Raw genomic sequence first — 12,071 nt, 5'->3', positions numbered from 1 at the left:
ACCCCTACAGGGGGCCCCTCCGACCGCTCCAACCCCATGTCTGCTCACGGCGCTCACATGCCCTCCGGCGGTCCCAGCCCCAAACCCTCTCAGACCCTGGCGGCCCAGCAGGCGGCGTTCTTCGGCAACGAGCAGCACATGAGTGCAATGGCCCAGCGTGGGCATGGAGCGAACAGCGGCGGCAGCAGCCCCGTGCCCTCTGCCTTCAAAGGCCCCTCGCGCTCGGGCACGCCCTCCCTCAGCTCACTGGCCATGCCCAACACGGCCGCCCTGGCGCGCTCCCTGGGCCTCGTGGGTCACCCCGCCGGTTCCCCGCAGTCGTCCAGCCCCGTCCTGTCGGGCCTGCAGGGCATGTCCGTCCTGGCGTCCCAGCAGGCCGGTGCCAGCCCTGGCCAGTCACCCTTCTCCACCTTCTCCTCTGGCTCCCCCTTCTCTGGTGTCCCCTGCTCCATGCCCTCCTCTGTGTCCCCCATGTCCTCCAGCGCAGGCCTCCCTCCGTCCGCCGTCTACTCTGGTGCCCAGACGGCCTCCCCCTTTGGCCTGGGTCTCACCACCTCCCCCTCCATGTATGGGCTCCCCCCGGGCCACAGTCCCCAGGCCTTCTCTGGGTTTGGGCACTCGGGCCTCCCGGGCAGTCCTGTGCTCTCCTCGCTCATGGGGCTCCAGGGGGCCTCGTCGTCTGTGGCAACGGTGGCCCCCATGCAGGCAGCAGCGGCAGCGGCGGCAGCGGCTGCTGCTGGGGTCCCCAGCGCATCACCAGTGCTTCCAGGCTTCGCCTCGGCATTCAGCTCCAACTACAACCCAGCCCTGGTGGGCCAGCCTGGGTAAGCGTCTGTGTCTGTGTCTGTGTCTGTGTCTGTGTCTGTGTCTGTGTCTGTGTCTGTGTCTGTGTCTGTGTGTGTTCAGCTTGGTTGGTTGAGTGTTTTGTGTTACTCATAGTGTAAGTCATAGTCGTAATCGCCAGTGCAATGTGCAATTCATAGTCGCTAGTGTAATGTGCAATTCATAGTTGTTAGTGTAATGTGTAAGTCATAGTCGTTAGTGTAATGAGTAAGTCATAGTCGTTAGTGTAATGAGTAAGTCATAGTCGTCAGTGTAATGAGTAAGTCATAGTCGTTAGTGTAATGAGTAAGTCATAGTCGTTAGTGTAATGTGTAAGTCATAGTCGTTAGTGTAATGAGTAAGTCATAGTCGTTAGTGTATTGTGTAATTCATAGTGTAATTGTCTGTTGGTTTGCAGCCTGACCAGTGGTCTTCAGGCCCATAGTGGAGGCTCCTTCCCTGGGCTGCTGTCCTTCCCCGGCATGGGCGGCTACTCCTCCAGCCCCTCCCCCGCCGCCCTCTCTGGACTCCACAACCCAGCCATGCAGTCAGCCCTCCTGCAGGTACTACAACCATATACCTGCACTCATCTTAACATGGTTCACACTAGACCTGCACTCATCTTAACATGGTTCACACTAGACCTGATCCATATACCTGCACTCATCTTAACATGGTTCACACTAGACCTGCACTCATCTTAACATGGTTCACACTAGACCTGATCCATATACCTGCACTCATCTTAACATGGTTCACACTAGACCTGCACTCATCTTAACATGGTTCACACTAGACCTGATCCATATACCTGCACTCATCTTAACATGGTTCACACTAGACCTGATGGGTAACTGTTAGAGGAGTCTTCATGTTTATTCTGTAACTATTAGAGGAGTCTGTTCATGTTCATTCTGTAACTATTACAGTAGTCTGTTCTTCACTCTGGCCTCTCCCCCCTCTGCTCTCAGGCTCACTCTGCGTCCTCTCTGGAGGGTTACCCTCCCCAGCCCAACGGCTACACCAACTACGCCCCCGGCCCGGGCACCCCCTTCCCCCTGCAACCCGGCCTGCACTGGCAGTGATACACCCCCCCCCCCCCCCCCCCCACACACACACACACACACTCACTTCCCAACCCCCCTCCACTGACACCCTCTCCTGATGGCAACCTCTGGTATCCTCCTCACAGGGCTAGTGATGATGATGATGACGATGATGATGATGGGACGGTTAGACCATCAGGCCACTTCAGTCAAATGTCCATTTCATATCACGGCGTAACGCTGCACAGCCGCCAGGCGTCGGCAGGATGTGAAACAGACTGTAGATGAATATCTGAGGAGGGCTCTGGGCCCGTGTTGAGAGACTGCATGATGTTGATAGGATTAGATTTTCACTTAGCAATACGCTAGTGTTATGGACGTGACATGAAATGGGCATTTGCCTGGGGCTAGCCTGTGTGTGTGTGCGTCTGTATACGTGTACACACAGACGGGAGAGATATGGTGAGAAGATGAAGGCTTCGTTCATTAGGTCTGCGTCTGAGCCACTGACTGTAATGAAATCATGTTTTACTGTTAACTGTTATATTTCACTGGTTTTCTTGTCAGCACTGACCACAGTCTAGAGGAAGACTACATGAAAACTGATCAGCAAACTGAAATGTTTACACATTCGCTCTGTGTGTGTGTGTGTGTGTTTGCGCGTGTGTGTGAAAACAAGCTCTCGTCTTAGCCTGCACCAGTATACAGTGGTTGCAGTATAGTGTGTACAAAATAATGAAATAATATTGGAAGATTGCTTTTTAACAGACTGCTGAAAGAAACACAAAATCCAGCTTTTATCTGTACTGTGTGAATGGAACAGTATTTGACGATTGGGTACTGTCCCTGTTGCAGATCCCCATAGCCTTGTATTGTAGGCTGTTTCAACCGTATTCACAAACCTCCCGATCATCCCACTTTCACGACAAGTTAGAGCGTATGATAATCCAAGGCTCAAGTTGATGATTAATTAGCTATCATGTTTGAGGAGTGAGTGAAAGACATTTTGATTGACACCCCCAGGTCTCTACACACCCACTCTGGTTTTCAGTTGAATGCACTTGCTGCAGTTATTCTGTCACTTGATGAAATGCTCCCGTTTTATGTATACATGAGATGAAACCTCAGTGATGAGGTTGTGTGCTGTATTGCCATGATGCACAGAAGAAGAAAAATGAAATGATGAGTATTACAGTGGACATTGTGCAAACAGTGGCATTTGCAAGGTTGTGATTTTACTGCTGTGAGCATGTCTGTGCAATGGACATGCTTTCTTCCAACTCACTGTACCATGAATCTCTTTTCTATATGATTTCCATTTATGTTTTAAAATGTAATAACAAAAGTTATTTGTCCTGCGGGGATAGTGTGAGATTGATTTGCTCAGAGCTGAATGAATGGGGTTGTTTGTTTGTTTGTTTGTTTGTTTGTTTGTTTTTTTAAGCTGGCATGATGCCGTGTCGCTCAGTTACTCAGACTGATTGAATGAGTTTCTGTTTTCCTCTTTTTTCCTCTTTTTCTAAACCAACGGTTCCATATGTTTTAGTTTTTTCTGTTTGTTTTGTTTTTGTTTTTCTCTATAGGGGCATGTGGCCATGGTTACTTGGTTACCTAGACAGAGCAGGTCAGTCTTGTGTTAAAGTAGGTTTTGAATAGAGTTTACATCTGGAGACAACTCCGTGAAACTTCGTTATTGAATCACAGTAAAAAGCCATCACAAACGAAGCCTGCTTTCTTCCTAAACTGTTCCTAACTTGACAAAAGAACTACTCAGTTTCACTCGTATCTGTCTGAGTCTCTAGTACCTCTTAGGGCTCTGCCATCACAAGGCTGAAGACGCTAAGCATGCTAATACCTCCCATCCAATGACTGTCAAAAGCATGGACAGTGTGTCCTTCCGTTATATAGAAATGAAGGCAGAGTTTATCAAAATGAGGGGCTCCATATATTAAAAATGGAGCCAGATTCTGCAGATTCTGCGCAGTAAGTGCTTTTTGGAGCCAGAGCAGAATATCGGTCAGGTCCTCCCAGAATGGACTCGTGATTGGTTAAGTCTGCTCCACACTGTAGGTACCTCTGGTTGCTTCACTTATTACATGTCGATGGATCTCAGGATGTCCATGCTTGACACAGTCATTACTCCCACCCAACGTTTAGACCACATTCTCCCACAGTGATCTCCAGATGTATGCTGTTATGTATGTCTGGCTCCACAAGACTAAGGTGACCTAGGCAGTTGCTGAGGGTATCAACGTGTGTGTGTGTGTGTGTGTGTGTGTGTGTGTGTGTGTGAGAGAGAGAGAGAGTGTGATTGTGTGTGTGTGAGTGAGATGTTTGCCTGAGGTACCAAGTGAGCCACGTCAGCTGCTGTCCAAAGGGATGACTTGTGTAGGTTTAGAGGCTATGTACTGTAGCAATACTGTCAAAAATTAAAGGTGTTTCAACACTCTAAATGCTGTGTGCGTGTGTGTCAGTACATTTATATTGCACCATTCTCAAATTTCTCTCTCAATTTCATGAGTAGCTTTGTATGAATACAGCAGCAAACATAATGATAACCTTTAGTTGATGCTTTGGTTATACGTTCCAAGGTTAGGAGGCACTCAATGTGGGTTCATTTAATGTTCACCAGATAATTTTTTGCATAAGAACTACAACAAAAAGTAAGGCATCAGATAAGAGACCAAGGCAAGACAATTTTACTGAAAGGGTGATTCAGACACACATTGGTATCTTAACACACATGAGAACATTCATAGTATATACATTAGCATTACCTTCACATACTGTTTGAAAATACAAGACATAAAAAATGAAAATGTGCAGTGCGGTAAGCTAAGCAGTGAAGGCATAGCGAAGTGCAAGCCCCATGGCTCCTCTTCAAGATGACCAGAACAAAAGGGTCTTAACCTAGATTCTCAAAGATGGCCGAAAGGGGCACACTTCTGAGACCGTCCTGGAGCTGGTTCCTGCTGACGAGTGCAAGGCTAAATCCCGCCTCTCTCTGTTGGGTGGTAACCAGAGGGTCTGCCTTAGTGACCAGTAACTAAACATCAACAACAAAATGTATTTTTCCTGCGGGGATAGTGTGAGAGTGTTTTGCTATGGTTTGGTCAGAACTGAAAGACTGGATTCCATAGTGACCAGTTCCTGATCATTTAAAGCTGAGTCTCACAGTCCTCAGCTCCAGCACTCCCGCTGTACTGCATGCGTTCCAACTCTCCCTGCTCTGATACCTGCACTCTTGAACACTAGGAACACACCTGATATGTCTAATCGAGAGTATTTCAGTCACTCTGATCTCAACCAGGTGTGCTTAGGAGGCAAGCGGGTAAGAGGTGAGGGTGTATCTTGGTATATCAGTGGACAATGTACTTGAGAAATCGTGCGATTTCCTTGATAAAGGATTGCTATATAATGTATAATTTGTGTGAACAATGTATGTGCCTACATACACTCCTGATTTGTATACACACACACACACACACACATATATATATGTATAATACATGTATAATTTGATATCAGTGAATATATTCAAGTAAGAATGTGCTTGCACAGTATAGCTCTTAAATCCCTCAGTTGTTGTCCTCTCCCCCAAACAAGTCTTAATGCAAGCGCTCAAGGCTCATCAGAAATAGAAGCATGTTGTCATCAGTCCATCCTTGAACTGAGGCATCACGACCTCACTTCCTGTTGTGGAAGAGACAGGCTTTCCTCTGGTTCCTCTGTAATCAGCTGACTGGTGTCCTCAGGGACGTCCCTCTGCAGGCGCCGAACAGCACTGCTCATAGACACACACACACACACACACACACACACACACACACACACACACACACACACACACACACACACACACAGCGCTGATTACGAGAGGCACAGAGAGCAAAGGAAAACACTGTACCACTGGGACTGGCATCATACGCAGAGTACTGATTAACCCATTTGCTCCCAGTGCAATGGAAAATGTTTGTAGAATTCATATATGTTTCTTTTTCTATTGTATACGATAATAACCATGTATATACACACACAATTATGGCCCCTTTCATACATGGTAACGTAGAAAAAATATGTTTTATATATGATCTACCTTACATGTTAAAGGGCATGAAGCCATTTTAGAAGGAAATGTATATACAAGCTTTACCACAGATTTATCATGCAAGTATTGTACATCTTTTCTATGTACATAACAAACCTTTTCCATATTGGTGTGCTCAGTCTTAGAGCCTAATTTCTGCCATAAACAACTTTAAATGTTGTATTACCCACAACATACCTCTGAGTTCACAGTTCAGTTGTTCTGACCGGCTAACCACCATTTTTGGATGAAAAATAAGTAGTGAGTTTGTCTTCATGGTGCTTAAACTCTGGCAGGAACATGAATCCACAGATAAACCCTGAGGAGGAGGCCCAGGTAGGGCTAAAAGTCTTTGTTCTAATTAAACACTGCGTATGGAAGAGTATGGTGATGAGGTGATGACTTAGAATTGCAGACTGTGCCTTTAAGCCCAGGGTACTCACCACATGTGGGTCACAGGGATGAGAGTGATGCCTTTAAGCCCAGAGTACTCACCACACAGGGATGAGAGTGGTGCCTTTAAGCCCAGGGTACTCACCAGATGAAGGTCACAGGGATGAGAGTGATGGCCGATGCCAGGATGAAGCTGAAGCCGGGGAACCAGGAGACGGTGGCCGCATACGTGCTGCTGAACATGGGGAAGGACACGGCCACACTCACCATCTCCATGAAGGCCACGCAGGCAAACATAGCACCTGGCACAGAACCCACAAGGAGGGGGGGAATAGTTACAAAAATGAAGTGCCATTGAATGTTTTTACATGGGGCAAAGTTAATACACATACCGTTGTGAGGTGAACAGTTCCTTTTTCCATTTACAACAAAACTGCTTTTCCACAGATACTGTCATGAAATCATCACACAGATTAGGCAATGGACCTCTCATGACTGCACAAGCTGTGTGGAGAGGCCTCAGGGTCGACACTGAACAACTATTACAGTCATATTGTGAATTAAGGCATTATCATTATGTACATGGTTACTAAAGAGCTCAGTCTAACTCTATGTTAAAAAGAGATCCTTTGAGTTAACCTCTTTTTTTTTTTTAAAGATCCCTGAAGTCTAACTCTGTCTTAAAAAGAGATCCTTTCAGTTTAACTATCTCAAAGAGAGATCCTTTGAGATTAACCCCGTCTTAAAAAGAGAAAGAGATCCTTTGAGTGTAATGTTGAGCTCAGTGTCTCACCTTGCTCAGAGCTTGTGACCATCTTAGACATTATGGAGCGCATCAGTGGCAAAGGCATGACAGACAGGAGCAGCGGGACCCTCACTGTAAAACACACACGCATCTGATATGAGAAACAAGCGATTTAATTGAATTATTGAATAATCCACACAAGAACACCTCTTAATCTTATTACACAAATACAGACCGTTAAACTGTTGAGGTATTACTTGAAAAGACCGATAAGTCTATTAGCTTTATGCAATTAGTTTATGCAATTAGTGCAAAACCTGGTCTCAATTAGCTAATATGCTGTTCCCCTTTATTCTTTTTTTCTGGTCTTTAGGGCCGTATCTAAAAATTGTAGCCCCCCTGGATCTTAACCTCTGCAGTCTTAATCTCAAAAGTGTTTATTGCCTAGCATGTTTCAGGGACCCTGTCAAGCATTGGGCCCCTCAAAACCTTTTAGGGTCCCCTCCCCAGCCAGGGGGCTGGGTAGACATTTTAGGCCCTGTGTAAAAATCTTAATCTCCTTCTATTTATTGTCTCAAATCTCTAAATATTATATTGCCTCTGGCCAGCAGGGGGCACTCTGAATATTTGAGGGTCCCCCCTCCCCTTGCTCTGCCCCCTGCCCTCGACAAGTCCCTGCTGACTTTACCCATATACATGAGCAGGGTGGTCTTGGCGAATGCGGCCATGAAGAAGCCGACGGTGAGGGAGACGAGCCCCAGGAGCACCACGTGCACGTCCTCCATGCAGCCCGACAGCAGCCTGACGCCGGCGAAACTGCCCAGATACATGGCAGAGGAGAGCGCCGCGCCATAGCCCACCATCACCTCGTCCCAGCACAGCGGCGCGTTCAGCTCGTACAGGATGAAGAGGGACATGCCGCCTAGCATCGCCATGTTGTAGAAGGTGAAGGCGGCCAGCGTGAGCGTCAGCGTGACGGCGTCGCCGTTTGGGGCGGCGGAGAAGAGCAGCCCGACCCCGCGCAGGCGGGAGGCCACGGTCTTCAGGCGCGACGCGCGGGCCTGGGCGCTGGTGAAGGGGGCGGGCGGGAGGACCGGCACCAGGGACTCCTGCAGGACGAAGAGCACGAAGGCGAGGACGAGGACGTGGAGCACGGCCACGGTGAGGAAGGGCCAGGTGAAGCCGGCCAGACGGATGTAGAATCCCGTGCAGACGGACGCGAAGCCCGACTGCACGCCCAGCAGCATCTCCAGCAGAGCCATGCGCGTGGTCTTCTCCCCGAGCTTCCCCGAGCCACAGCGGTCGGCCACGTAGGCGAAGCAGGCTCCGAACAGCGGGGACGGACCCCCCAGAAGCCCTCGGACGAAGGAGGCCACGAGGAGGTAGCGGAGGTCCAGGGAGTAGCGGCTGACGGTGGCGTAGGCCAGCACGGACATGGTGTCGCCCAGCAGGGGCGGGACCATGGCCACCTTGCGGCCGTAGAAGTCGCTGCAGGCCAGGAGCAGCAGGGAGACGACGAGGCTGGGGAGGATGAAGGAGAGCTCGCTGTGGAGGAGGAACACAGACGTCTCCCTCTGCACATCCTGTAGGCTCGCCTGATAAAGAAATACAGTGCGAAAAAATATATATATATATATATAATAAAGGTACTACAGTTTTTCTCGATTGCTTACACACATTTAGCGAATCATGGGTCAACTTAATCTAATGCTCACATCTTCTTTGCACAGCAAGAGTCTTCTCTGGCGAATGGGTTAACTATTTCTCATTGCTTTCACACAAATTTCTTTGAGTTTTAACACACTTTTCAAAACAGTTAACACACTTCTCAGAAAAATTCACGAAACCTAATTGAATAACCATGTCAACACATTGCAGACACTTAGTAGCAGCCTACTGAAACTGCTCTCTATATTCTAAATATCGTCAGCACCTGTGTGAACTCTCTGTGCACAACTAATCAAGTAGTTCTCAACCTCTAAAAGATGTCAATAGATTGATTTTGATACCAAGCATGGATCGAGGAGGCCGCCACCAAAAATAGTGCAATAGGCTGTAAATACTGTAAATATACAGTAATCAGAATTCTACCGTATATGTTGTAAATTACTTTAGTGAAACTACAGTACTACATTGTATTGTGGCAGCACACTTTACAAAAGTATAGAAATGGTTGTTGCCAAGAGTGCAAATACAATGAAACACAGTACAGTAAATTGACTGTAAAGGCCAGCAAAGTGTCATTGTCATTGCCGAACGTACAAACAATTGATGCGACAGTATGACGGCTCAGGTTTGGCTGAACCCTTTGGCCAGCCTCTCTCATGGAGAGGTCATGATTGACTACGTGATCAATGACTGTTGCCCTAATTTCATTAGAGCATCTTACACGAATGCCACGTCCCCTGACAGGGGCCCCTCTATTTCTACCATGGCCTCTTCCTTGTCCTCGTCCTAGTCCTTGCTGAGGTACACACTGGCCCACACTGGTGGCAGGGGGAGACTGTTCACTGCAGAACAGATTTGACCTTTTTACTGTATATTGAAACCTGTCATTTTGACTTCTTACAGTATCCAATGTAATGTGGAAAAAAGTAAATAAATATTTTTGTGTCAGAATCTTTGCCATTGTATACACAGTAGAACAAATGTAAAATCAATGGTGTTGACAGGTTCTTGTTTAGAATATCTTTTACAGTATTTAGCAATACAAAAACAGAACTACAATATTTTATGTATACAAATTATCAGATTTCAAATACTTTCTGACAGTATATTGTCAAGAGTGCTCAGTACAAAACCCAAATTGTAGTATGTTGTCAGTGGTAAAATAGTCAATGCTGTGAGGGTGTTGCACAAAAGTTGAAGTGATGGATTCAGAGGTTATTGATAGCTGTAGTTTGAATTTTGCTATCCATTGTTAAATAAATGAGAAAACTTACATTTTCAATTGAGCACAAATTGTAGGTTTTGGTGGAAATGTTTGGTTTTGATGGGTGTGTGATAAGTTTTGAGAAGGTGGGGTCATTCTGCAAACATCATATAGTGTTTTGGTCATTTCAGCTTCTGTTAAGGGCTGTGTGTGAGCTGTTTTGAAAAAGTAAACAGTGAATGGAAAAATGTGCCAAAGCAATCGAGAAAAACTGTAAAAGGTGAAACACATGATTTTGATGTCTTGAAGTCAAAAGCTGCATGATAGAAACCAACTGAAATAACCTGAGAAACACACACGTTAAGAGAGGGGGGGTGAGAAGACTGAAAGATAAAAAGACAGGAAGAGAGAGAAGGTGAAGTGAACATCACAAAAGGAAAAAGAAAACATACTTATAGATAAAAAAAACTTTTACTTAACTTACTAAACTTAACTGTCTCCTACACACTAAAGGGAGTATTTAAAAGCACTTCTGCCAAAACGTCTTTCGCTAATTAAATAAATTGTTATTTATTATGCCAAAACATCTTTCGTTAATTAAATGAATTGTTATCCTAAATTGTTATTTTCAGGGCAATGTGCATTATTTTGGCAAACAGACCCTAACAGGAACACACTGACAAAACAGTACTGTAACAAAAAAATACTTTTTGCAAAAGTTTGTCTCTAACAAGAAAACACATGCTGATCGACAGATCTGTATGAAAAGATAAACAAATGCAAACATTTTACAGTAGAAGAAAAATACTGAACTTCTTCTGAAACATTGTGGTATTTCTCTTTGTGGTCCTCCTTCTCTTTGACCTTGTCCTCCTCTGGTGACCCCTCCTACCTGGTAGGGTCCATTGTTCTAGAGCGTATTGGCACACCAGTGTCCCTTATTTATTGAATCTGCACTACAAATGATGTGTCAATTATTACGTGGCTTAGTGTTTCCAGCATGAAAAAGGAGTCCAGCTGTTGATACCTTGAGCTTATTGTATTCATTGTATGTGTTCACTAAATCAGCATAGAATTACATGTTAGAAAAATGTGCAAACAAAAGTGCATAACTTTTGAGATCTGAGGCAAAGCTATAGTTTTTTTTGGCTGTGGGAACCGGTTGTAGTGAGTAAGCAATCAGGAAAACCAGTTCCCAGTTCTCTCTTTAGTCCCAATGAGACTAATCCTCAAGTACCTCTAAACAATACGCTTCTATTGTAAGCTCTCTCCCCCTCTCGTCTTACCCCATGCTGAGTGCTCAGGTTGCCTCCGCAGTGTGAGATGTTGAGCACGGTCGGGTAGGGAGAGCCGATGATCTTCTCCCACTGGCGCCGGTACACGTACTGCTGGACCAGTGGGTAGGTCATGAACATGGCAAAGGCGTACACACCAACCACCGGCTCAATCAGGAAAACACGACCCATTTTGGGCTGAGGTGATGAGGAGACTGGATACTGCAGTTAGGTGGACAGTGAGGTGTGCAGTGAGGTGGTACTGAAAGTGTAAACCATAACACAGATCAAATTCACTCTTATGTGAAAACCACATTCCTCAGTCTCTAGAATTCACGTGTTGAACACAACTGAAATGACTGGAAAGCAACATAAGCCTGGTTATTCAAGCAAATTTGGTTGACACAACAGAATTGGAAGGCACTCCAGTAAGAGGATAATGATTTAAGAGCTGCTATTATTGGTAAAAAAAAATAACTCAAACACATCCAGCAAGTCCTTACCTGAGAGATTCAGGTCAGGGAAATATTTTCATGTTCACTAGTCTTGTTATAAATACAATTTCTGAGTAGTGAAGCAAAGAGCAGGTGGTAGCTTCTTGACACATAGCCATGTGTAGTGTTTCCGTAAACTGGTCCTGAAAGATCACTTCCTGATTGTTCGTGAAGTCTACCAATCCCCAAACGTGTATACCCATGAGGGGTGTGTGAATGAGAGAGAGAGAGAGAGAGAGAGAGAGAGAGAGAGAACGCAGGAATGGAAAATGGATAACTTTTCCCAGAGGTGTTTAAAGCCTTCACATTAAATATAGTTGTTAAGAAATAGAAACTTG

At 45.8% G+C, this 12,071-nt stretch overlaps 2 protein-coding genes across 3 annotated transcripts in view; one reads left to right on the top strand and one right to left on the bottom strand.

The window, feature by feature from the left end:
• proser1 (proline and serine rich 1) overlaps positions 1 to 3,883 on the top strand; it is a 10,523-nt gene extending 6,640 nt beyond the window's left edge. For both annotated transcript variants that reach the window (XM_012827628.3, XM_031572210.2), the window contains 3 exons: positions 1 to 824; positions 1,241 to 1,385; positions 1,794 to 3,883. The exon at positions 1 to 824 is cut by the window's left edge and continues 545 nt beyond it. In XM_012827628.3, the coding sequence (XP_012683082.2) occupies positions 1 to 824; positions 1,241 to 1,385; positions 1,794 to 1,907 (1,083 nt within the window). In that variant the 3' untranslated portion in view covers positions 1,908 to 3,883. The remainder of the gene's footprint in view (positions 825 to 1,240; positions 1,386 to 1,793) is intronic.
• A 668-nt stretch (positions 3,884 to 4,551) lies between these two features.
• Positions 4,552 to 11,431, bottom strand: LOC105900341 (solute carrier family 46 member 3). Its single transcript, XM_031572711.1, has 5 exons — positions 11,252 to 11,431; positions 7,782 to 8,688; positions 7,142 to 7,225; positions 6,494 to 6,650; positions 4,552 to 5,652 (listed from the first exon to the last, which is right to left on the bottom strand). Exons 1-5 carry the CDS (start codon positions 11,429 to 11,431, stop codon positions 5,547 to 5,549), a joined length of 1,434 nt encoding a protein of 477 aa, XP_031428571.1. The 3' UTR covers positions 4,552 to 5,546.
• Positions 11,432 to 12,071: the final 640 nt, after the last annotated feature.

Source organism: Clupea harengus, chromosome 8, assembly GCF_900700415.2.
Source record: "Clupea harengus chromosome 8, Ch_v2.0.2, whole genome shotgun sequence".
Lineage (NCBI taxonomy): Eukaryota > Metazoa > Chordata > Actinopteri > Clupeiformes > Clupeidae > Clupea > Clupea harengus.
The sequence above is the reverse complement of the archived record's forward strand: the minus strand, read 5'-3'. Positions and strand labels throughout refer to the sequence as shown.